This window comes from Myzus persicae, unplaced genomic scaffold, assembly GCF_001856785.1.
Source record: "Myzus persicae strain clone G006 unplaced genomic scaffold, MPER_G0061.0, whole genome shotgun sequence".
In the NCBI taxonomy this organism is placed as follows: domain Eukaryota; kingdom Metazoa; phylum Arthropoda; class Insecta; order Hemiptera; family Aphididae; genus Myzus; species Myzus persicae.
In genome coordinates, this window is record NW_019103076.1 from 15873 (window position 1) to 43220 (window position 27348).

The 27348-nt window shown below is 27.4% G+C and overlaps 1 protein-coding gene across 1 annotated transcript in view; it reads right to left on the minus strand.

Annotated features, from left to right (window-relative positions):
- Positions 1-230: 230 nt before the first annotated feature.
- The window catches only part of LOC111033734 (zinc transporter ZIP8-like), a 29527-nt gene continuing 2409 nt past the window's right edge, over positions 231-27348 (minus strand). Inside the window, exons 2-9 of the mRNA XM_022314628.1 lie at positions 16642-16783; positions 16407-16579; positions 15123-15248; positions 14918-15031; positions 14636-14801; positions 13927-14111; positions 533-681; positions 231-369 (exon numbers count right to left, since the gene is read on the minus strand). Coding sequence (XP_022170320.1) covers position 369; positions 533-681; positions 13927-14111; positions 14636-14801; positions 14918-15031; positions 15123-15248; positions 16407-16579; positions 16642-16783 — 1056 coding nt within the window. The 3' untranslated portion in view covers positions 231-368. The remainder of the gene's footprint in view (positions 370-532; positions 682-13926; positions 14112-14635; positions 14802-14917; positions 15032-15122; positions 15249-16406; positions 16580-16641; positions 16784-27348) is intronic.

Genomic DNA, 27348 nt, shown 5'->3' on the forward strand with positions numbered 1-27348 from the left:
GAAGTTAGATTACATTCGATTTTAATAAATTATCACAAAACGACGTCTAAGCAGTTTTACATAATACATATACATTAATGAATAAAAAATATGTTAAAGATTAACTTTATAAAATATTTGACGATTGAAAACATGTAGACATGAATTATTTACTACCATCTTATTTTGGCAACCATATTCCATCAATTTCTTCTTCATGTTGTTATTATGTTTAAAGTTGAAGCAATATTATTGTATAATAAACGTTGCAGTAGTGATGATTAAAATAATATAAATAAGTCAAATTTCGTAAGACCCTCCACCAGACGCCAAAGGATAGTGTACGATAAATATTTATAATTTATACATAATATTGAAATATGAATGTATCTGAAAAAAAAATATAAAATATAAAATATATCTCCACTACTATTTAGTATTTATACATATTCACACAACTATGGTTAAATATGTCTTCCGGCGGCCTATAGACTTAGCACGTGTTTTGGTGAGAAAAAACGGACGTAAAAACGTTTTAATATTATTTTCTCACCATAAAATTTTTATGAAATTTGAAAACGTGATGATGTACATCAGAGAAGCGCCGGTCAACATCCCAATGTTTTGCAATAGGAGGCCAGTGTATGCAGACGATTTGCTTTCAGCCAGGTTTTCATCGATCATACTCTTCATTTCTGGTGTCTAAAGAACAAAAATAGTAAATAATGGTTTTTACTTAAAAACAATTCACTTGAGTTGCATGCTTTAATAATACAGTTATGAATTACATTTTAAGAAAAAAATTATCAGAAGATCACACCCTATAACAGATAAAAAAAACACCATTATCACACGCGTCATCCATATCATTCCTACGAACAAGCGCGAAACGACTTTTATTTCAATAATTATTTTAACCTCAAGACGACGCTACACTAGCATGCGTGTTGTCTCCGCCTTACAATTGCAAAACATAGCAATAAAAACTGTTTTAGCGAGTAAGAATCTCTCAGGCTGAAGCCCGAAATAAGCGACCAAATGTTCACATAATAAAGAGGAGAACATTTTACTGTTTTTAATCTTTCGATAACACAAATACAAAAAAGGTCTTATCGTTTAAAAATTCAGTACTTCAAACTTGAATAACTTTTTTTGTATTTATAATATTGAAAAAAAAAACAATATTGCACAGTAAATGTTCTTTTGTTGATAGTGTGAAAATTTGATTGCTTAGCTTGGACTACAGCTTGGGTGGTTCTACTCCGTATGTTGTGCGTTTGTAAACAACACGTGCGGGTGTAGCGTATTCTTAAGAAAAATCTAAAAATTAACATTTTTGAAAACCGATAAATATATTTTGTACTTCTTACAGATACGATAACTTTCAGTTGCATTTTTTAAAAATGCCCTTTACCACTGCTGTCTTGGGAAATGGAAGTAACAATAAATTATATCACACACTTACGATGACGTGGAAATCGCGATGCAAAAGTCATGTGGGCGAGGAAGTCATGCGGAATCCCTTCCTGCGTAAGCCTCTCGCGAAGAGCCTATACCTACTGCTAGACGACTTTTGAAGGTTTACGAAATATATAAAAATTGACTTTTGGACGAGTTTATATTGACAAATAAAATCGATTTGCCGTCAACGTATGTATAATAATATGATTTATCACCAAAAAAAGGAAGCCGCGAAAGGTTGACTGGCTGCACTTGACGATATCTAGACGTCCACTAAAATGATCCTCTCTCACAAGACTAATGGCAGTAGAAATTAACTGGATTTCAAACAACAAATACAAAATAACTACCACTTCAAGCGATAATATTTTTCGATACCTTTTTTCTTGAAATTAATAACAACAATAACAACACTACGAGTATGTTGACACTTTTTAAGTCATCATAAGGTATAATTAAAAAAAGTATATACTTCTTCTATCTTTCAATGAGTACTGCAATTCGTAATTTCAATCTCTAGTATTTACTATTTTGTTTTAACAGAATATTGAAGTATAGATCTACTAAAAATAAATTATAATATTAATGATTAAACTCATAGCGTTTACGAGTTTTGAGAGACACAATATCTGAATCATTGAAATTGGTCGGAAAAAACAGTCTTGAATAATTTGGAAGAATATAATATGACCATCCGTTCTAATGTATTGGATTTAGTAATTCGTAAAATAACACACATCATATACGCATTATGCATACAAGACACATAATGTATTAATGTATACATTTTTATGATACGTATGAGATGAAATTGATCACAAATTAATATGTGCTAATGTTATAAAATACATCGAAAAACGTCAATTTATAAGCTGAATAATATTTTGTTTTTGTTTTTAATATTTTTGTTTTTATGTCAAACAAATGTTTTAATAAATTAATAAAAAATGTATAAATGCAATTTTAATAGTTTGTAAGACACTTTTCAATTTTTATTGATACTAAAATGATTAAGAAAATTCAAACCATCGATTTGTGGAATTAAGCCCTCTTATTACTTGTTTCGTCGTATAAGTACACCCATTTTGTAGTAAATTAGGCTCGCTTCAATATTTATAGTCAAATACGAGAATAAATCAGCATGAGAAAAAAAAACACAAACAAAAAGTACATTTTGTTTTGTTTCAGCTACACACAACGTAACTAGCTAAACAAACTTAACATTCCAAGTTTTCAAGTAAGTACGAAAGTATGCCAGGATGGTCACGTCAATACGGGAGTTTAACCGGATGAAGTGTTCTTAGTAAATAAAAAAAACTGTTAAAACAACATCACTCAAAGTGTATTGAGGACGAGAAAACAGTCACATTTATGCAGCCTGCCCTGTAGTAACCATCAGCGTGCTGTTTCATAAAATTAAATTTCGAATTTTCAAAGCTTACAAAACAATTATAATAATAAATCACTTTCACCTTTATTGTTCTATAAGTATTAATGTTGATTAATAGAGTCAATAGGCGATTGACTAGCTGAGTCTTTGAGACCGGTAATAAAAAATATTTCTCGTTTAACGATGGATTTTAAAAATGTGAAACTATTTTTATAACTTTTGAATAGTTAAATAATAAAGTATAAAAGTTGATAAGTTTTGTCTGGTTTATAAATGTCTATACGGTTCATATAGGCATCAAGTATCATTTGATATTTTTTGCAAATACTTGTTCATTTTGTTACACTTGTACATAAAAATACTGCATAAGATATTATAATAAATTATGAGTATTATTAAGCTACCGCGATCCACTGATACAATCATCTTGAAATGGAAATTAAAATTGTATGAATGTTTAATGTGATTTGTGTAAAACTTGATTTATGGAAAAACAATCTCCGGCAGTCTTGTAATATCAACTTCTGTATTAACCCAGTCTAATCGAAGGGCAGAACTTTAAAAGTTGTCATAAATCAAAATGTTCAGGAAATCACAAAAATTTACTCTATTTATTATAAAATAAGTTTTAAATTTAATATCGCTTTTTCAAAACTGTATTATATTATGTAACATAATCGATTAATTGTGTATACATTTATTCAGACAACACTAATTTTAAAAAATGTATAAATAATAAATTTGTTAAGATGATTTATGCTGTTCTTATTCATTTCGAAGACATATTTATACTATAAGTGTAGTTTTTTATTTTTATAATTTACAGTTAAATGTTATTTTAATAATGCCATTCTGCATTCAGTTTCAGTTTATGAAATTCTGAAATGATAATGGTATCATAATAAAATGTAATATAATGTGCGATTTATATTTCAAATAGAAAATGGACATTGTTATTCAAGTATTCAACAAAAGCTTGAAAGTGTGCAGAGTCAGTTTTTATATTTCAATTGAGAACACCAATATTTCAATCATACGTAGATACTAAATTTGGAGACATCCTAGATCCTACGGCCCCGTTGGGAAATATTGGAAATCTTGTTCATACTCATTTAACAAAAAATGTTGTTTTCAAAATATCGAGAAGTACGCAGAAAATAAAAACAAAAATAATGATACTATACGTGTGACTTATCACTATATTATATTCACTATGGAATGAAACCCATTACCAGTCTACGTAAATACACGTGTAAATAACACAATATAATTACCTATGATATTTACTTATATTATATAATTTTTTTCACCCTTATATTTATTGGTAAAACCACTATCGACTTTTGATATTCAAATGGGGACATATGATAAAAAGGTCTTAAATGAATAAAACCATTTCATTTATGAATATAATGCATAAGAATTTTTATTTTTATTTATTTTGTTTGCGAGATATACAGCTCCTGAAACTTTGGTAGTTTAAGGACACATTATTTAAAAAATTTTATTCTGTTGTATTTACTACTAACAAACCAATAAAACCAGTTGAAATCACGCTAAAATAAAATAAATTCAAAAAGTCCCTTTTAAATAGGTAGTGTAAAGACCTTTTATACGTTGTTTTTTTTATTAATTAAACAAACAAACTAATTATGAAATTTAAATACTTCAATGTAGGAATATTAGTGTAAACATGATGGTTGTTTTTACGTTATACTGTTATTGTAATGCACAGTTGTTATTTGTGACAATTTTTCAACGGCTTATTTATTCTCTTTTAATTTGATCATTTTGATTTCCCATGACGGTACATCAAATAAATTTCAAAAGCTCGACCATTTGAAATAAAATCTCGTGTACCTACAATCTACATACTAATTGAAATCGGTAAAAGCTTTTTTTCTTCTGCATAAAATAAATTGTAATAATTCAAATGTTAAATCACATATTTGTATACCATCCCGAATGAACCAGATCATTTTAAATATTTATTAGTACATTAAACTTAATATTTGTAAATATGTAATAAACACATTTTTATATTTCTATTTGAAAACTCATATTATTATACTTCGCCATAACGTATAATAGTACCGATCAGCTTACATTATTAAATATTTTCGATTCTGTTTAGTATCCAAACTGTTATAAATTATTCGAATAGAACTAGTTTTATCTTTTTTTCAATGAATAATTTTAGTACCAACTTTGAAGTATACGCCCACATCCTAAACATAATTGATACGTCATTATTAATTTGGTCCTTAAAATATCAGAGGTTCTTGTTTATTTATAATATAAGTAGTAGATTAAAGATTCTAATTTGGGAATCAATATTTATGAGAGTTGAAACAAAAGGTTTTAATTTACATAACAATCGGTAGACCTAACTTTAAAAACTAATTTAAAAGCACTTTATAAGTAACCGTGTTGTTTTATTATAATCGTCCTTTAAAATATATATACATAATATTACACTATAATATTAGAATATGCTAGAATATTTGTATATTCTAACTGCGAGTAATCCAAAAAAACATTCATTCTCTCAAGATGGTTGGTACCTCATCATTGACTAGGTCACTTTAATGTATGTTTTAAATTTAAATTCAATGAAATCATTGAATAAGAAAAACGACTCTAAACGGAGACGGTGAGTCAAAAGATTTCTAAAAATATTGTATAGTTTATTTTTGCTATTTATGATTTATTTTTTTATCAGTAATATGGAATTTTGAACTAATTTTTACCAAAAATAACTAACAATATTTAATTAATAATTATTATAATACTTGATCATAATATATTAATTGTTGTTATTTACTTGTAAGTCAATTAAGTCAATACTACCAATCGTAGAACAGTGTAAATAAGTCCGTGGTATAAATTACTTCAAATATTATATTGAAAATGTCATTGTGTATAGAAAAAAATAAGTTATAAAATGAATAAATGTTTCAAGTCTATGGGGATGATAAATATTTTTTAATAACAACAATATAAAAACTAAAATGTTTAGAGGGAAATCGTTTATTTGTCATCTAAATATCTAACTTAATAGGAATTTAAACGCCAAGTATCCAAAATGAATAATATTTTTTTTAATAATTATGAAATAGGTAACAAAAATCATTATAAATCATTATTATATGTTTGAGTATCCAATGTTGGCAATATTTCAAACTCTCATAACAAATCTACCTATTTGGATTTACATTAAAGTACTAAACTTTAACTTTATAAATTTCAGTCAAAAAACTGTAAGAGGAATCTTGTATTAAATGTTCACCTTGGGTACCAGAGTTGAAAATATTATGAATTTTTAGTATTCATAAAGTATGCTAACTAATCGAAGTTTGATAATTAATACGTATATAATATTATATGCTACCTATATTTAGTATTATACTTACAAATATATTTTTAGCCAAGTATAGTATTAAACACTTGGATTGATAACTTAAGTCCTAAATAGATAAGGTCGTCTATAATATTAAAGTTATTAAACTATTAACTTAGTATGTGTTTGGAACATCTTATAAATAAATATAAAGTAATAATTTTGATTATATCATCAATGAGTCGTGGTAAGCGAAGCGGCTTGTAGGTCAGATAAATTAAGTTTGGCTCATTATATTATATACTATTATCTCTGATTAGTTTAATGATTATTGGTTGTATTCGTGTAGCGAACACCGTAAATTGTGTTCAAATTAATTCATAAATATGTGATTTTATTAATTATTGTTATTATTCTAATTATTTGAAAATCAAAGGCTCATCAATGATCATATATTTGTATCATCACATCATTTTCACTGTAAAAACTGATATTTTCATTTATGAATTTCAACAAAAAACAAAATCGATTATGTCAAAAATAAATATTCCGATTATTTCCCGTATTTTAATTTTTTGTAGAGCTACAATGGAAAACATTTGGTCCCCAAATTTGGTACAACTATACTAAAATTGCTACCAAAAACCACCCTAAAACTTGAAGATTAAAACATTTTCAATGCTCCTAAAAATGATGTCAGACACACAAAAAAAAATTAAAAAACTCATCATTGTAAAACCAATGCATTTATCACTCCGCTCAGAATCTAAAATAAATAAATAAATAGAAAACGTAAAATGTATTGTCGATCAAATAAAAAACGTATGACGTGAGCTTAAAATCACAAGACTGTAAACTACTAAAGATAAAAAGAATTTGTAATGAGAAATTCTATTGTTGTGGTGACGATTGTGTAAGATAATATGTTAGATACTCTTTTGTGATCTAAAATGACTAGAAACGAAATCCGATTAAACAAAACGTTTAGGTAAGCTGACAGTATAAGACAAGAAAAGAAACAGGATGTATAAAAATAAAAAGATAAAAGATAATACGTTTGAAATAAACATAGTTTTAGTGTTTTACATCGTAAATTGTTAGCAGACTGACATTTGGCCAAATGGCATAGAAGCTCAGACAAAAAAAAACAAAGACAGATTTGCATTTTGACTGACCTAAAAAAAATGGATACCAATCATTATACATTATTATTTATTGATCTTGAATTGAAACGGATTTTCTTGTCACTTATAATTTTATTTTTTCTGGTTTTAAGAATCAACCACGACGTACATACTTACAGTGGCCTACATGTTTGTTTTTCAATATATCTTATAGGTTAAGTTGATGATATTTATTCAGTTTAAATGTACAAACTATGAAATAGTAGATTTAAGACTAAGTAGTATACCATCTCACGGTAATATAATAATTTAACAGATTATAAATTACAATAGATATACATTATACCTATATGCAAGTATGACGTCTGCAGGTGTAGTCGTGTAGTACATATCTTTATAATTTTTACAGAATCACGATATAAAACAACTTGAGACTATAAAAATAGAAAATCCAAAATTGTAATAAGATATTTTTAATTTATTTAACTTAGCAAATAGTAGTATGCGTGGAAATAAATTTTGGAAATCGTAAAAGGTGCCAATAACTTTAATAGTAGGGTTTTTTATAGCAACAAAATGCATAAAATAATATGTAGATGGCTGCAACGGTGACATATGCAGGCACCTGATTTGATTTTAGAAGGAGTTTCGATCTCATACATTTTGAAATAGTATAATAGTCCGAAGGAGTCTAAATACCTCTTTATAATGTATTATACAGAATTCAGCTTTTGAATATGTTTCTTTTTTCAGTGCAGAGGGTAGACTACTCGTCAATCGATCGTATATACTTTACCTAGTTATTTACTCATACCCAATTAACCAAAAATAATTGTTTTTGTTTGATGCCGATTAGCTGATTGCGGGGTTAAGTAACGTTAATTGTTCGCCAGCCCCCTTAAAAAAAATCAACTAAATGTCTATGCTCGTAGTACAAGTTATATACACCATATTGTTTCATCTTAATAGCAGTAACTACCGACAGCATGCTAGTCGAAAACACTGCATTATTAAAGCTATAAATTTAAATAACAAATATCACACCATTACGGCGGTTGACGATTATATACAGATAAAAACGGTACACTGATTTCGATCCAATCCTACTTTGTATGTATAACATAATACGTTGAATAATATCTTTTGCACATCGTCATTATTTACCCAGGAATGTTAACCTATATTTTATTATGTATTTATAAGTTTTAAGTGACGTCGCAGTACCCGTAAGTGTATGACTACGACATGTACATCGCGTAAAGAGTAGGTATACACCGAGTGTGGGCGGTGGGAAGGTTAGGTTGGGCTGCCGATTCAATCCGACTTAACGTACTGGAAAAGGTTGGCGTTGATAATTTATTTAAGGCCACTGCACAGTGCACAGTAGAAGTAAAAATGCTATTCGCAAAGACAGTGAGTGTGCTATGTTGTGCTCGAGCACGTATATACATAGGTACCTATATATATTTTATATATATGTACACAAATACGCGATAAACTACATAATATACCATTTATAAATAACAAGTACCTACGCATAGATGTGTATACTATATATGTATATTTTTTTTTTTAAACGTTTAAGAACATTTTTATTTGAAACTTTTATTTTTTTCCTCGCAAGTCACAAAACTGCTTTGTTATGACCGCTTAAATGTTGGGATGATCATTAGATTACTAACGATTTAATTCGACTCAATTTGTACGGTTGAGTATCGGCAACTCGAACTTGAGTAAAATTAAATCATTACAGCCACAGCGGACGAATTACTAAATAAGTATTACGATTCGAGAAGTTCATAAATCAAAATAATATCTCGAAAAATGAGAATCATTCTCGATGTTCTCTAAAAATTTCAGGTAATAATCTTATCGATCATTGTTTATTTTTAAGCATGTATGTTATATATTCGACGTACTGCAATATTATATAGGTACCTACTACTATATATCTTTAATTCACATCAATCATTATATTGAATCAACATTTTTAGACAGTATAAAATATTCACGTTACACATTTTGACCAACAAAGCCTCAAATGTTACATTTATTTAAACCTGAGCAATACACATAAAAACATGACCAACAATAGTAGCGTACTTAAATAAGTAATGTTCAAACAAGAATTTACAGTGAACTGCACAAGTGTATTGATAAAATTCAATATATAAACGTCAACCGCGATAATATCATTGAACGAGAAATGTAATCAAAATAAGAGTACAGACCTACAACTCTTAGTTGTACCTACACAATATTATTATATTATGCTTCACTGTTTAATATTTCTAATGGAATTGAATTCATTTTAGAGTTATTAAAATCAATGTGTTATTACAAGCCAACACTAACGGTTCTTTGAACAGAACGTTAACAAAATATTAATAATTTACATCAATTCAAAACAGTTGCCTCATATTCAAAGTAGTTACAGTTAGGTATGTCTTACCAACTCAACAGGTGCATGTATTTGATACAACCGCTAAAGGTGTCATTTTAATATTAAACGAATACCATAACAAAAAAAATTTTGATTTTAAAAAAGTTACAGAATTTAACTTCTGACTGTTTTATTATATTGTATAGAAATGTAAATAGTATTTAACATAATCTAGCTACGGTAAGAGATTTATTTTCTTCTTTTGAACTCAAATGTTTTTTTTCAAACTCTTTATAAACTTTATACCTATAATATGCAACAATTAATATCCCAGTTTGTCCTAAATGATATTTCTAAAAACCAAAATTTATTGGTTACCTACTTAGTAAAAGTTAGTATCAATTTTCAATTTTCATCTAACGTTTATATAATATATTTACAGCGACACAGCGTTAATTAACAAATATTTTAATTAATTGTCATTACAGCAGAAAATATATCTACAAATATATTATATAACTATAGACTATACTACTATAGTACTTACTCGGACTAATTATAGAAAACTTTTGATAGGCACCTAGATTTTAGATAATGTCATGACAAAAATATAATTCTTAACTTTTGTAATTTTGTCTATTGCATTAGTTCTATTTATATGTCTTATAACTAAAAAATTGCATTTTTATACCCTTTTTGAGAAGCTATTTATCGTTAAAATATCTATCAATAAATTACATGATTGATGTAAAATCAGATTTTTATTATTTTTATAACATTTTATCCACAGATACTATTTTGATACTTGTATTGATTAATTTAAGTAAGGGTATTTATTTTTTTTTATATTTGAAATACACGCCCAAAGGCATTCAGTACAGAAAAAAATAAACACTTATATTAGTTTAACAAAAAAAAACATAGATAGGGGAATATGGGAATTTATTTATCAACTTTATAAGAAAGTACGATTGTTGGATATTTAATATGAATAATTATTTATTTACTAATGGGCTTCTGATCTAAATATTTGAAAAGTAAAATAAATTTTTTTTCAAATAGGTACTAAACCAACCAAACTTGTAAACATTCCTCAAGTCAATGAATAAATTATTAAATATTCAAATCAACTTTAAATAATGTTCAAATTTAGTTTAAATTATATGACACATTACAATTTTTTTTGAAACGAAAAATAAGTAATTATTTAACATTACACTACTTCAAATTACTAACAAAACGCCCTAAATAAAAACAATAATATATCTACCCATGTGTGGATACAACAATTTATTAAAATTAAAATTTTTTTATCGTTAAGCCAAAATCAAGGAAATATTTATATATTAAAATAGTGCACACAAACACAAAAAGTATGTGAAGGGTCAAGTAATTTAGACCAACGACGTCATAATATAAAGAGGTTAGGTATATCATTTCGAAATAAAATACAAGTGTACCGGAAAGTTATAAATAATTTTATAGTCCACCATTGTTCTATATATTGTTTAACGCCCCTCAATAAGCACAACTGATTAAAGGTAAAAAAAAAAAAATGTTTTATTTTATCTTTTATTATTTTTTTCGTTTTCTGCAAACAACCCTTAAGTACATATAGCACTACAATTTTATGTTTGAAATTTTGAAAAGCTTTAGCAGAGGTTGAAAAACCATTGTTACAACATTGTATCCTTAGTCGTTACTTACACATAGACAGTATACGACATATACCACTATACGAATATCCACTTGTTTATATAAGATAAATTTAGATACCTATAAATCTCATTATACTTTGTAAATATATTATGCTTTGTCTTTGACATACGAAAAAACAATTTATGCTCGTCGAATGAGGATTAAATGAAAATTGCATATGAATTATAATATATTAATTATACACATGTATATTGTACATATATATACACGGCCATTTTACTTGGATTTCACGATTCTTCTTATGGCAACAAATTTCTGAGATATGGTTAGTAATTAAAGTATAAAATTTAATCAATGGGTGTTTTAGTGTTTGTGTTTGCTCAAGATGAACCATAGAAAGTTTCACAACTAAAACCAAATCCCCATTAAACTACCTACTCAAAGGAACAAACTTATAACTCCTGATAATGTATTTTATATAAAGGTTAGTTAAATTTTATTTTAAGACTGATACATTAAAATTGATATAATGATAAACTACAGTGACCTACACTAAAACCGCGTATTATATTAATTAAAATCCTTAATATTGTGTAGTGTTATTATTTATTGATGTTATCATCCAGCACTCAGTAGCTAGGCATTTGAATGAGAAAATAAATACACTTACACGTTAGAATGATGTAAAAAGTAGATTAACAATAGTATACGATTTGTAGTTATCAAAACAAAGTCAATAACCACGGCCTGTAACAAAATAAAGCCCACGGACCCAGTGTAATCCACGTTTTATACTTTCTGAACAAATTAAGATCGACGAATAGTATTGGCTTAAATGTAATTTTTCTTAAAAACTAAACTACGATATTTGCAAGCCGATAAAAATGTATTATTGACCGTAATAAAATTGCATTTGGATTTTCTCAATAATTTATTATAATAAAATTCTTCTGTAAATAAACAATTTTTATTTATGTTGAATTTCAGTTAAATTATAAATAGTAAATTTTTTTATGAATCGATATTTTTTACTTAAATTTGTTTCAGTGTTTTTTAAGTCTTTGTTACGTGACCTATCAAAAACTCAGCTTCTGTAGTGAATAAACAAGTTTATATTATTTTAATGACGCTTTGTTTTTATCGAAATTAGATCGTGAAAATCAAAGGTTTCATTATTAATTTTACTATGATTGAATATATTATATCAGTTAAGATATAGAGTTTCTATCGAGAAGAGTAAATACATATTGTGTAGGTATAATGGAAACATGCCAACAGGCTACATGCGAACCCATCTGGAATTTAGTAATATTTAGGGTAGTCGAATTTTGTACATACCAAGAGTTTAATATAATATTATCGTCAGTGGCGTTTTTAACCCAAGAATAACAAAAGCGGCTATTTTTTTTTTGTAATATTGAATTTTTAATTTGTAACCATTGAATTAATTTAATTATTTAATATTTAATTGGGCTAAAATTTTCGAATGAAATTCATTAATTTAATGAATTTTCTAAAAATATGTACACAAACACCTAACTTGTTTTATAAATTAATATACTAAAATGCAGATTAAATTAAAATAACATTACTAATATATAATATTATAAATACTGTATTATGTATAACTTACTTGTGTAACCTACTAATGTATTATGTAATATAATAACGATTATAGATTTTTAAGGGTCCAACACAATCAATAATTAGGTACTTACAATGTATTTTAAGAAAACTTATTGAACAATATTAGACTTTTCAATAAATTCTTTAGTATTATTCATTCAATCTAATTTCGTATTATTAAAAAGTGATGAATAGTCAGTGAGGTGTCGTAGATACGGCATTTTTCACTAACATATGAACTTCTAGAACTTAATAACTTGTAAATATTGAATAGGTAACTTAAATATCTTAAAATTAGTACTCCTAAACGTTTTAAAATAAAATTGAGTTAATGCGTAAAACTCAAAATTCAATACTTTGGTGTAGGTCGATATTAAAATAAACTAATCACTCACATCAAGTAAACTAATACCTGTATAATATTAATGTGAAAATTTCACAAAAATATAATTAAAGTTTTTTCTATCTCGGCAAGTGGTTGATACTTCTATATATTTTTAGTAGGTAATTAGTAATTACACACCACTTATACAATACTACAATATACCTATGTATTCGAAACATTTTATATGTTTGCAATTAAAAAATGTGTTAGTTAATAGTTATTAAGTTATTCATTGCGATTAATTGTATTTGCCATATTCATATGCAAAAATATTATTTATGTAATGTGGGTCAACACAATATTATTTTATGTTTTTACATGTAGGGTTTTTGAGAATTACCTATTTCCCTAGAGAATATTGAAATTGAATAATACAAAAAAAAAACATAATAACACAACTAAAATAATGTATATAAATTAATTTGTTGTGAGAACATGGTTTTTTCTTACCATGTTTGGAATAATAATGATAATTATTTATAATTACTGTGGTCTATTTATATCGAAATTATGTTTCGAACGTTCGACTTAGGTATCGAATTAATTTTAATTAGAATGATTAATAATGTATTAACTTACCAAATGTGTTAAAGTAATGAACAAGAACAGACCACCGGCGAATGAGAACACAAACCCAGAATATTCCATGTTTCCCAAACAAATACCAATGACCAAACCTATAAACGCTGTGCAAGCTGACAGGAAATTAAATGACAAAGCACGACGGAATGACATACCGGACTGAATTAGTATAGCGAAATCTCCTAAAAAAATAATACACTTATATAATAACAATATACAATAAATGACTGTACAAATCATCATTATCGTGTTTTCGGTTATTTTGACTGAATTTAGGAAAATTTCGGTTTTGCAAGTGATTATTTGTCGAAAAAAACTTTTCGATGCAGTAAAAATGACACTAAAATTAGCAATTTTAACAACTATTCGTAAATTTTAAATGTCAAACAGTGCACTACACGCCTTGATAATAATATGCAGAATTATTTTACAGAAGCTCTAACGCTTGTTAAATTTTTGCCTATAATGCATTTGACAAATTGTAGAAAGGTGAATATTACGGAAAAACTTGAATTTTGTTGATGTCGTGGATTATCGTTTTGAGGATGTAATATAATTCATCTTAAGATGTCCCAGACAACAATATTATTATTTAATAAATGCACAATACTATGTATAGTATTAGCGATTGGGTGAAACGAAGCTTCGTGAGTGATATGCAGTTAGACATTGGCCTTTGTATTGTTGGTACAGACTGCGTGCTTACCGATTTCATGAGGGAATTCCTCGCACGCAATCGCAATCGATATGGATATGCCGGTGGTGACATTTTCCGAGAAAGCAGCACCAATCGACATGCCATCGATTATGTTGTGCAGACTGTCGCCGAATAGCACCAGTAAGGCTAACGTCGAGATCGGACTCTTATCGTCCTAAACAGACAAATTCATAAATCCATAATTTATATGTATAAAATATTAATATGATACAGTCATCATATATAAAAACATAAGCACATTGTACTTGTTATTTTACACACGGCGCGTACCATAGATTTATTTGTTAATTTGTGACTGTGGCTGTGACCGTGCGATATTTGTTTCATTTCGGTCCCATTGCCATTGGTGAGCTGAAGTGACGGCGATAGTTCGTCGATTCCTGTCTATAAACCTCATATAATATTGTATTAATTGTCTAAAGCAGAATAAAATAGAAAAAATAATATAAACCGAAGTTATAAACCGCACTAGTACCTTTTTTTCTTCTTTGTGGAAAATGATGCCGGCTAACGTTTCGAGCATATATAATCCCCACAGGCTCAACCACATTATTAGGGCAGTGTGTCTGAAGTCGGGAAACGAATCTTCTATTTTGAAAGCCTGGAAAATTTCGTTTAAGAAAACCATTATTATTTTGTAATCTAATTTCAAATTTATTAATAGCTTTATAGGAATTGATTTTATATTTTTTTCAAGTCACATCAATATGTAACATTATCAACATACCTTAGTAGTAAATGACATACCTATTATAATATGAATAATTATACCTACACTTCATGTATTTCGCGTTTTCTTTTTTTTCATCATGTTCACACATATTATTACTTTGGCAACAAAACTATGTACAATGATATATAGGTTTCCAGAGGTTATCAGTAGACGTGGAAAAAACATAATTCAATTACTAGGTATGAAATGAGCTATGAATTATTATAAACCATATACATTGCTAATCTTTCGGTTTTTATTAGTTACAATAATAAATATTCTAAATACGGTAGTGAAAAATACATCTGTTAAATAAAGATAATGTGGCTATTTTCAGTGAACAACCGTAAATAACGATAATTATATACTACAAGCTAAACACTTTAACTTTATTCTAAAATGTATTATGTACGAAAATTGGAGAATAATTCAATTTAGTTGAAACGACTTAGATATTTAAGTTTCCTGACATAGTTTGAAAGGTTTATTTCAGTGAATAAACAGAAATTATGCTAACAATATTAACGATCGCATAATCGTTTGCTAAAAGCGATTACAATATACCAATATTAATGTTTGGTGAACATTTCAAATTTCATCTTTCAAAACTGATTTCAAATAAAAATTTCCGTTTTTTCCCACAATTTTTTGTTTTTCCTAATTATTTAGAAAATTATTGGGAATGTTTTACTATTGGCTCTCCAAAATACCAATATCCAATTGTTCGCCAGAAACCATCATCGAAGTTGAAGATTAAAGAATTTTTTTCTACTGTAAAAAGAGTCTCCAAATACACAAAAATAAAAAATTTAACACAAAAAATACACATTTTACAACTAATCAATTCATCTCTCTACTCAGAATCTAAAACTTATAAACAAATTGTTACGTTATTCTGCATTCTCACGTTGCAGCGTACTTCCCACGCCAAAAGTATTTATTAATATTAAGCTTATATGTATATTGCATACATATTATATTGTGTGCACACATTATACTTATATTATACATTTATTGACGTTAATATAATATTATTAAAACCCTTACTTCTGGAATAAGTTGGAATACAGCTGAACTTGATAATGATCCTGTGGCTAAGCCCAAAAGTAGTCTCATAACAGTTTTCTTTCGATTCGGGTCGTTGAGCAATGGCCAAAATATTGCGCCAACCAGCCCCGATAAACTTATGATGCCAACTGACACCAAACCTCCAATCCAAGCTATAAAACAACAACATGACTGCTGTTAGATAGTTACATTAAAAATGTACGATTTTACTAACCTTCAGCATTCGAGGACCTTTTTGCTGTTGTTGTTATCGATATTTTATTCTCTGCAGGACTGTCCATTGATTTGATAGGATAATTTTCTTCATAACTAACAAACTCGATTGTACACGAGTTTGGTCTCGATGCATTGTTACACTGAAAACACGAAAAATATAATAAAACGTATTTAACTAAAATAGTTTATTATAATTTATAGTAGATAGGTACCTAATACAAAATTATTTCATCAGTATGATGTTTCGTTAAATCAATTTACAGATAAAAACTGAAAAATTAAAATATATTCGAGTTAGAATATAGCAAAATATTCAAAAAAATAAGTGATCAAAGATTGATCAATAAATACACATTTTACATAATAATATATTAAATTTGACTGTGCGTACACAAAGTGTGGTTGGTCTATATCATATTATAAAAATTTAATCAGAGGATCGCCACTCAGAAATGCGATTTGATAAAAAAGATTATACATACATAGTTACTAGTTTTTATATTGCATGTAAAACATTATTACATCTGCACCTATTTCTTAAGTTCTATTTATTAATTTATTCGTTATTGTGTAAATATCAAATAATTACATTCGACATTATCATTACCAATGAAGTATTGGTATACGGAAATAGCAATCACACAGTCAAGTGTGTTCATGTTTAAGATTGATTTGTCCTTATCTTTAAAAATATATACACAAACATTGGTGTGTTTCAATCACGTTTAGCACTTGAGCTAATCAAACAAATTACTGATACATAAAAACTAAAAACGTTTGTTTATAAAACGTCGTAATAAGCTAGGTGATGATTTACTTCTAGGTATATAAAATGTGATTTCGAGATAAAGCAGTTGTTATTAATATACACCTAATAGTTAATAGTTAATAGTAATAATAACAATCAGACCGTATAATACGGACACAACAACTGGTATGCCAAATATTTCGGCCGTTCTTTTGAAATTGTTTGGTCGTATTTGTCCCTTGTGCTTAATGAGAAAATCAAAAACAAACCCCTCTAAAATACCAGCATACTAAATGTTGATATTTCAAATCGATAAACAGTCACGTTGTCTTACGTATTCTGAGCTGTATAAAAATAAAGTCAACTCAAAATGGTTGTACATTACTTATTGATAAATATTGTAAGGTTGTGTCATGTCGATTTGACATCTCTGTTTATCATGTCATATGCATAGCATAATATAGGTAGGTATATGAAGTACCTAGCGAACTAAATTTTCTAGATCCACAAATTATTAAATTGAAGTATAAGAGAATATTATTTTTAGAGATACGTTTTTTTTCAATATGATGATATTGCAGCTAGTTCGCGCATTTCAAATAACTATTAAAAATAATAGTACAAATGAAATGTGCCGTACCACTTTATTTTCTCATTTCTAGAAAAAAATAACACCAACATTTAAAAGGAGAAAAAACTGAAGAAAAGGAATCAGTTTCTTTCATCTTTGTAAATAAAATTACTCTTTTATAATTTTAAATAGTCTAAATCACAGTTACGTGTTGGGCACAATTTTAATTTCGCTTATCGTGGCACTAGAAAAATGGCTACAACATTTAGAAGCAATCATAAATCGTCGTCTTCTAAAAATAATACGCAACACAAAGATCAGTTGATGCCATTGCCTAATCATCAACATTTTTGGTTCGTTTTTGTAGTAAGTATAGAAAATCACACAATTACCTGTAACTTAATGTAATAGGTAAATACTATACAGATCAGATATAATATTTCAGGTGAATTTAATTGCTTATGTCTACCATACTATGGTCTATGACTATTGATTATTTATCCATCCAAACAATTATCTCATCAACAGTTTGTAAAACTTACTTATTTAGTTATTTTTGTAATTTTTTTTGTAAAATTGGTATATAAAATATAATTTGAGAAAACACTTGATATTAAAACAAATAGGTAGGTACCTACACAAACAGCAATATTTCTCAAGTGCTAATATAATATGCAATTCTCACAATATCAATATAGTCGAGTTAATATAACACTTAATAATGTAAATGCTACACCCCACTAGTGAAATATTGAACAATTCGCGAAATGGATAAACGTCAGTTGTTCTGTGTACTGTTTTAAATGTTTTAGACATAAGTTACAATGATACTTCAAGTTATCCTGAGCTTTTATAAGTTTCAATTATTAATTAAATACTATACATTTGTAGTATACGGATAAACAGGAATATTAGAAATCATTGATTGTATTCTATTATTCTTGATCATACATTTCAAAACAGCAATTTACTATAAACCGAGATATTTTAAAACTAATTATAGGTGTATGTACATCGGCTAATTAATGTGACTCATATTACGATAAATACTTAAAAACAAACACAAATAGAGAGGGACTACTCTCCACCAAATAAGTCAAAGCCCCTCGAGATAAGTTTATTATTCTTTGAACTCGTTAGTATAAATTCAAAATTGACAGGTAAATAAGTTTGAATTTACTTCATAAAACATTAAAGGTCAAGGACATTGGTAAGGTATATTATGAAGCTAACCCTAAGCTATCCAGTGCTCGTCGTCGTCGTGGTCTGGCTTATTGTAAATTAATCTTAAACTGACACTTACACGACTACTCTCTGAACTATTTCGTAGTCGTCTAGTTCGGATATTGAGTTGTGCTTCATCCAAGCATTCCAAGCAGGTATTTAGCAATATTGATTTGACAGAGATTATTTCGGTCTAGGTATTTAGTAAATAACGTAAGTACCTAAATGTATTATGCACGTGACGAACAGCTGTTTGGTCGACGTAAAAATGAGTTGCGTTAACATGTGTTTCACTTATCACAATCACAATACCACGAAACATTAATGTATTATTTTGATTCACTTATGCATGGCATAAAAATGTACGTGAAAATATAATTTACATATGTATATTGAATATCAAGAAAAAAAATGAGTTGCTAAAAATGAGTCGATTAAACTGCACATTTGTGCACCATTTAGCATCAGCTTCAATAACAGCCTAACACTACCTAACTATGCACCGGGAGCACAATGTTTTAATTAATCGGCGTTTAACGTTAAAAATACTAGTCGGGTAGGTATACGAAAGAACAGAAGTGAACCACGCATATTATTATTATATCGCCTATTACAGATAAAAAAAATTGTAATTATTCATAACTAACCCCAGTCGAATATCGAATGCATTATTGTTCATCAGCAATAAAATACATCAACTGTATTTATATGATCTACATCATTGATTCATCATCTTATTCGTATTCACTAATAATTATTTAAGGACTAAACTGGAAACTCGTATAATCTAGGCATGTACAATCAATACTTGATGTGAAAAATGTCTTATGATAATCCATTTAAATTATCGATACAAGAAATAGACAAGTGCATTGCGATGACTACGAAATTATAAATTATGATTAACGATCGAACAATGCCAAATCTATTCATGTAAATCCTTTGGTTCGACGACTATTCATATTATATTCAAAGATACGCCACCAGCTGAGATATGGTATAAAATCAATATAGAAATTGCTATACTCAATCTTTTCCACAATTAATCAGAATTAGCAACGGAATAATAATTACAGTCTGCAGAAGATATAATATTAGCCTCACAGATTACGCTTTTTTTATAGGCAAACATTTTCAATTGATATTACAATAGTGTTATAAAATGCGATTCATCGGTTGTGTAAAAAAAAATATATAAAAATAGGAGAACGTCGGTTCTACTCAATAGTCACTATCTATAGATGTACGAATAATACAATAATCCTCTAGAGTAGTCTAAACGTCTATAGGTAGTACTCCACGACGGTTCGTCGCTGCAGCATATAATACAAAAAGATATTATATAATATCAAAATCCAAAAAACCCGTTGGAGTACTATATAGGTACTTTCTCCTACTATGCCTATACTAGAAACAGGCCTAATGTAATTCTCAGAAATTAAACTTCATACTGACAAACTGGAATTCTTTCGGTAGTCAGAAACAGCGTTAAAAACCACCTCCTTGAAAATACTTAACATAAAACTGCATTTCTAGGCGACTAACTACAATAAAAAAACCTCACCTATGTTATACCAAAAAAAAAAATCAAATCTACTTAAGATTAACTTGAAATGTATCACCGGTTATCGAATACATTAGCCATCTTACAAATAATAATACAAACAAAACCGCACCAAACTCAACACCTACAATATTACAAAATCAAACAAGAAGATATTTTATGAAATTATCTTGAAACACTTTTATTTATCTACCTAATTATAACCTCATCGAACTGCAGCCAGTAAGTATAGGTAATTATTATAAACAGTATATTTGTAAAACCGTGCATTGAAAGTAATAAAGTAGGTACGTTATAATCAGTAAAATCTGCGAATAAAAATGAAAATTATTTCAAACGTACCTACATTGTTCTTTCGAAAATTTGACAAAGTATTAATTAATTAACATTTAACTATTAAAATAAGTCAAATAAATATGAAATAATATTTAAAAAAATACAATATTAATAAAACGCATAGTTACTGCAATAGTACTCCTATGATATATTTGGATATTACATTATGGTATTTTTATTTTTACAGTTTAAAAAGCTAATTTTAATTTATAAATTATACTCTCATTAGCTATTAAAATTAATACAATTAATATCTACTTGTTGATATCTTTTATTGTTCTTTTTTAATGGCATTTTCTTCCAATACTAATTTGCAATAAAAATCGATCATCAATTTTACATTCAATTTTAACGTTATTATAAACTACCTTACATTTGTATTTCCTGGTTTATTCGTATAGTCGATATAATTTAAGGTACACTTTGTCAAATATTAAGCAACTCACCATAGGCTCCTGCCATTGGCCAATTGTCTACTCAGAATTCTTCTCAGAGTGTCGAAGCCTACCACATTATCTATTACCCGGTATTCGACGGCATTAGACATTTCTGTGCGTGTACGATGACCTAGGTGGTGTTGAGCAGCCAGTGGATGGACTGATGGCCAACAGTATAACCTTGAACTCGTCGTTGGCCGGCAACAGCAATGTCAAAACGCCACAGAAAGCATGGCAAGCCGATACATTATCATGTTAAGAGAAGGAAATGTAAGGTGCGGGGTTTTAGGGGATTTCTTAGAAACCCGAACTGTTGTAGATAGGATTCTACAACATTTTCTACAAGTAATATAATAATCGTTTCATCCGTTTCACTGTGTACGAATAATGTGAAATTGAATCACAGCAAAACTTTAGCTGAGGAATTGCGTTCGGGAAATATTTTCTAATAATTATAATAAGTAGTTAACTACGAGTGTAGTTAAACGATCAACATTAACATAGCTTATTAATAATTAGTAGTATTAAATGATTAATATATATATATATATATATATACACATACACATGTATAATATGCATTGTACATTATATTATTGTACCTACTACTTATAGACCGCTTTAGCTGCTAATAGTGTAATAAACTGATAGATTTACTTTACGACATTTTTTGTTTTTAGTTATAGTTTATCGAAAATATCGTGTAGAGTACACTTATTATATTAATAATGTGGTGATTTTTATATAACATAACAGTAGGTATAATATTATACAACTTTAAACAGTACTTAAGTCTTAAAGAAAACACAAAACATAATATAATCTAATTATTGCGTTCTGGGTGTGTATAGAAATACATTGATACTACTATATATATTATTATTATTATTATTACTATACTAGAGTTATACCTACTACAAAATCCTCGTAAATTAAATATTTAATTCTAGAAAAATAAATTTTGCTCTATTTATTTCATCAAATTTAATAGTATAATTTAAAAACGACCTCAATTTTTGCATGAGCTTATAAGATTAACCTCAAATTACTAATTTTCTATATTTATAACATTATAACGTCCTCAAAGTAATATCAAATAATGATACAATATAAGCTTCCTAATACACTACTTAAAAAATGTAATTCACATAATTTATTTTTTTATCATTATTATTTATTGAGTAACCTAAGTCATTATCAAGTGTTTTAATAAAGTTATTGTATATATCATTTTGAAAATAAAGCTGTATCATTATAAATTTAATTAATTAATTATCATACAGAGATACCTACAAATAGATGAATCAAATTCAATTATAAAAGATACTTAATATATGAATGTTGGTACATGTCATTTCCCTTCACATTTCAGTTACTCGTGTAGATATAGGTTTGGTACAATAATTAATATGCAGCTATTATTATTATATACCTATACAATAATCTTCATATAATATTTAGTAGTCACTAGTCACATATAAGGCTTATTTGAGTAGAATGATTTTCAATTTCTGTTTGCACAAACATTTTTGTTTATATTTTGTAAATTATTAAATTTGTGTAAGTTACAACCATGTCTCAAAAGTAAATTATAGTTTCAAAATGGCACAAGAGAGTGTTGAATTATTGTAATAAATTTGAATATGATAACTACCTATTATCATGGATAAAAATGTATTATCAATCGAACTTGTTAAACCCAAAGGTGGTCAACACTTCCTTGAAAAAAACTGTAACTAGTGTTCTTGAAATGTAAAAAAAAATTAAGTATATTTTTTATGAAATGTTCAAATTAAAAATAATATCTATAAAACATTTTTATTGCCTTCAATCGAAAATAAATATCAAAAAGCACATTTAAAAATAATACCAACGATTTACCTTTGCTAAAAATCTAAAATTTTGTATAGTTTATAATTATACATAAAAATAAGTAATTTAGCACTCCTTTTTCATAATATAAAAGACTCTATCAAAATTGATTTAAATTGCAAAATAAACACAATTTTTAAGACTTATAAGTCATAAGTATAACTCAATATTATTATACATTTTCTTAAAATTTAAATACCTAATAGTTTTAAACTCTATATTAACGTTGATATTAATCTCCATTCTTAAAAATGCGTATCATATGTATATCATTAAGAGAACACCACACTTATTTTGAGTTGTCCCCATATTACATACATACGACGAATGACATACCAAATTTACGAGGTTAGTTTTAATAACAACATTTATTTATTTATCATCGTACTACAAGATAAGAAGATAATCTGATTTTTAGGTGTTTTATTTTAAAGTAATATACTGATGTCACAGCTCAAAATCCTTGCTTTTTGACTAAAATATCAAAAAATCGAAGTCATAAAACAGATTATGTTCTTACCTTCCAGTTATCAACTAGGTAACAAGTATCAACACAAAATAAAACCGCCTAAACACAAATTTGCTTTTTTTTACGTTTATAAAAATTAAGACGACACATGCAGGTTTGGAGTCTTATTCATAAAGATATTAAGGGGGTATTGCGGTCATACCTGCTTGTGTTCTATCCGCTTTACTAACTCGTCAGTGATAAGTCATAACTGATAATATACCAAAATGCGCATCCAGCAGTTCTAATTTTGTGTAGTTAGCTTAAATATTAAAGTCAATTGGCCCATTATCAAACTTAAATTTAAAAGCTTTATTTATGTTATCTCGTTGAGTTTTCAACTTTCAAGTGAATTATGAGCATTTTTAAACATTGATATTTTATACAACTACTCATAACTCACTAAAAAAATATAAATCATTCAAATCGAACGAGAGAACACAGATTGAATGATCTTACCTTTAGGTTGATAAGCGAATTCATTCTAATATTTAAGCCAACCTCATAAAATTAGAACTGCTGGACGTACATCTTGGTACTTACCTATATTATGCGTTAGTACGGCGGAGACAGTAAGACGTCCCCTTAACTCATAATAAAAAGATATTATTCAAATCATTAGAAGGAAACTAAAAAAATTGTTTTTTGTGAATAAACCTTACTTATAGATTAAGTACCACCTCTTCAAAATGTTGGTTGATACATAATATTATTATAATAATTTAATAGAAAACTCGCTTTAAAGGAAAGTTTGGTTTGGAAAAATGATCGAGATTTCCAACCTAACACTCAGCCAGACAATATTGTATCAAAATAAAACATTTTAATTTTTAAGTATTTATGTTAGTAATAACTTATAAGGAAGTATTGAAAAATGACATTTTAAGATTTCAACCAATTAATATCAATTTATAAATACCTAGTTAGAAAACTTTTAACTTACCTGATATGATAGCTATGGAGTAAGATAAACATTAAGCGTAAGTAGGTACCTAATCGCAGGTTAAACCAACTATTCAAATGTGTACATTTTTTTTTTTACTTTTTTTTTTGCTTGTTGATTTATGTTATCACAATTTATCTGAATTCAGTTTGAAAAAATATTTTTGTACAATATTATAACATGTGTAGGACGTGAGTATATAAGTATATTGGTATGGAACATTTTCAAATCTATAAAATATTTAAAGTAGTTACCTGTTAGACAGTCGCACCACATTTTTATAAAAAATCTTATTTTTTTCATTGTTATATTTTTAAACGACAGTTGATTAATTTAATTTTTTTTTTTTTTTTTGAAGCAGAAAACAGTTCTAACAATTTAGACATACCTATGTAGGTATATATAAGATTTATATGCATAAGCCTCAAACTCATTGCAAAAATTAATTCCTCAAAATAAGTAATAAGCATTCCAACCATTTATGTTAAATTGTTAAATGCTTATAAAGTGCGATAACTTAATTATACCTACTTAGCTTTTATATTTATACATTGAAAGTATTGTACATTTGAAAACGAAACAAAAATAACTATTATAGGTACCTACAGACATTAAAAAAATTCAACAGACAAAGAAATCAATGCAATAAAAAATTGATAAAAATTTGGTTCTGTTGCAACTTAAAATAGTTCTTCAAACAACATGAATTCAGTTTTTATTCAAAAATAACAAAAACAATGTACCTACATAAACTATACAAGTTAAATTAATCAGAATGTATAAATGCATCGTCATGACGAGTTACTTATTTAATATGGGATTAAAATTGTGCAGTATTATAGTATTAGTATAATACAATTGTTTTTCGTTTTTCAGTGTAATTATTAATATAATATATAAATATGAAGATCTCTTGTATTTTATAAAATGATTATTTGTTGTTAAAAAAGCAAAAATGATACACCAAAGGACTATATTACGCTTATAGATGTTGGATTATGAGTAACATTTATACTCATTTTATATAATTAAATAATATATAATATTATTTGTATAAAACGCTTGAAGTAGGTATGTACCTTCTATAATATTAATAACCTTACCACCACAACTACCCTCACACAAGGAATATGTATAGGCAGGTATCTATTAATGTGGAGCGTTAATATTATTTAAAATTAATTAATTAACAAAAAAATATATCTTAAAAGAATTTCAAATCAAAGTTTAAAAATTAAAGCGATAAACCTTTCATCAGATACATTATATGCGGCGATTGGTAAATGTCTCCTTAAGTACAATGAATAAGACATTTTAATTGCCTGTTTAGCCGATTATAAACCTTTATTCATAGAATTTATACCGCCTCTAGCCTTAAATATTAAACGATAATATAATATTAATATCTGACTTACAACCACAAATGTAATAAACACACAAATCGTTGGTCGATATTATCAAACGATAAATCATAAATAGTAATAACATTGATGCCTTAGAAATACACAATCGGTACAAATTACAAAATAAAACAGACAAATAATACGCTGTCCTTTGACTAGATACACTATTGTTATTTATACTTAAAAGTTAAAATGGCTATAAAGTTGTAAACTGAAACAATTATCAATGGATTGATGGAATGTGTAATTCTAGTGACAGAGCCGGCGTTGACGAGAATGAGAATATCATATATATATATGGTATATGTTACTGATCTATTTAAAGTAAATGACAAATATAATCATGTGTCAATCTAAAAATATCTAAGAACTTTATATTATAATACTCTACAGTCTACAGTATACTCGTATAACACATTCAAATTCGACTTAATAAAAAAAAAATTACATAAACGTCATTCTTTATAAATTCTTTAATGACGGCTATTATTATTATACTGTTACATTAAATTGCAACGTTTAGAGTACTATTATTATTTTTATAGTCACTTTTTTCTAACCTATCTCATAAAATTAACAATTGCGTCTTGTGCCTATATTATGATGCACATTATTGAGTTTCTATTAAAATTGTAATTATACCATACTTAATATTTCGACTTACATAACTTGTACATAATTTGAACTGTTCTATAAATTGTATGTTCATTGACATCAAAACATTTAACTCATACAATACCTAAGTATGCATAGCATTAAATTCAGAATTACTAATGGACGTGGGCCTACAGACATCCGATAACTAGCAATCTTATACAAACAATAAATGCATCTTAATATTAAAGTTAAACACTTGACATCATTATTTTAATGAAAACAACGTACAATGGAGAGTTAATTTTAAAACAAAAATAAAACAATTTTCGAAGTGTACCTACAGTTGGAATACACATATACAAAATAATAAAATAAATAATTTCAAAAACAAATTTGAAGTTTTCAGTGAACAATTTTACGGTAATTGTCACTTTTACAATTCAGCTCCTAACTGTCCTCAAACATTTAGTTAAAATATTTTTTTTTTTTGATTTAACGTATT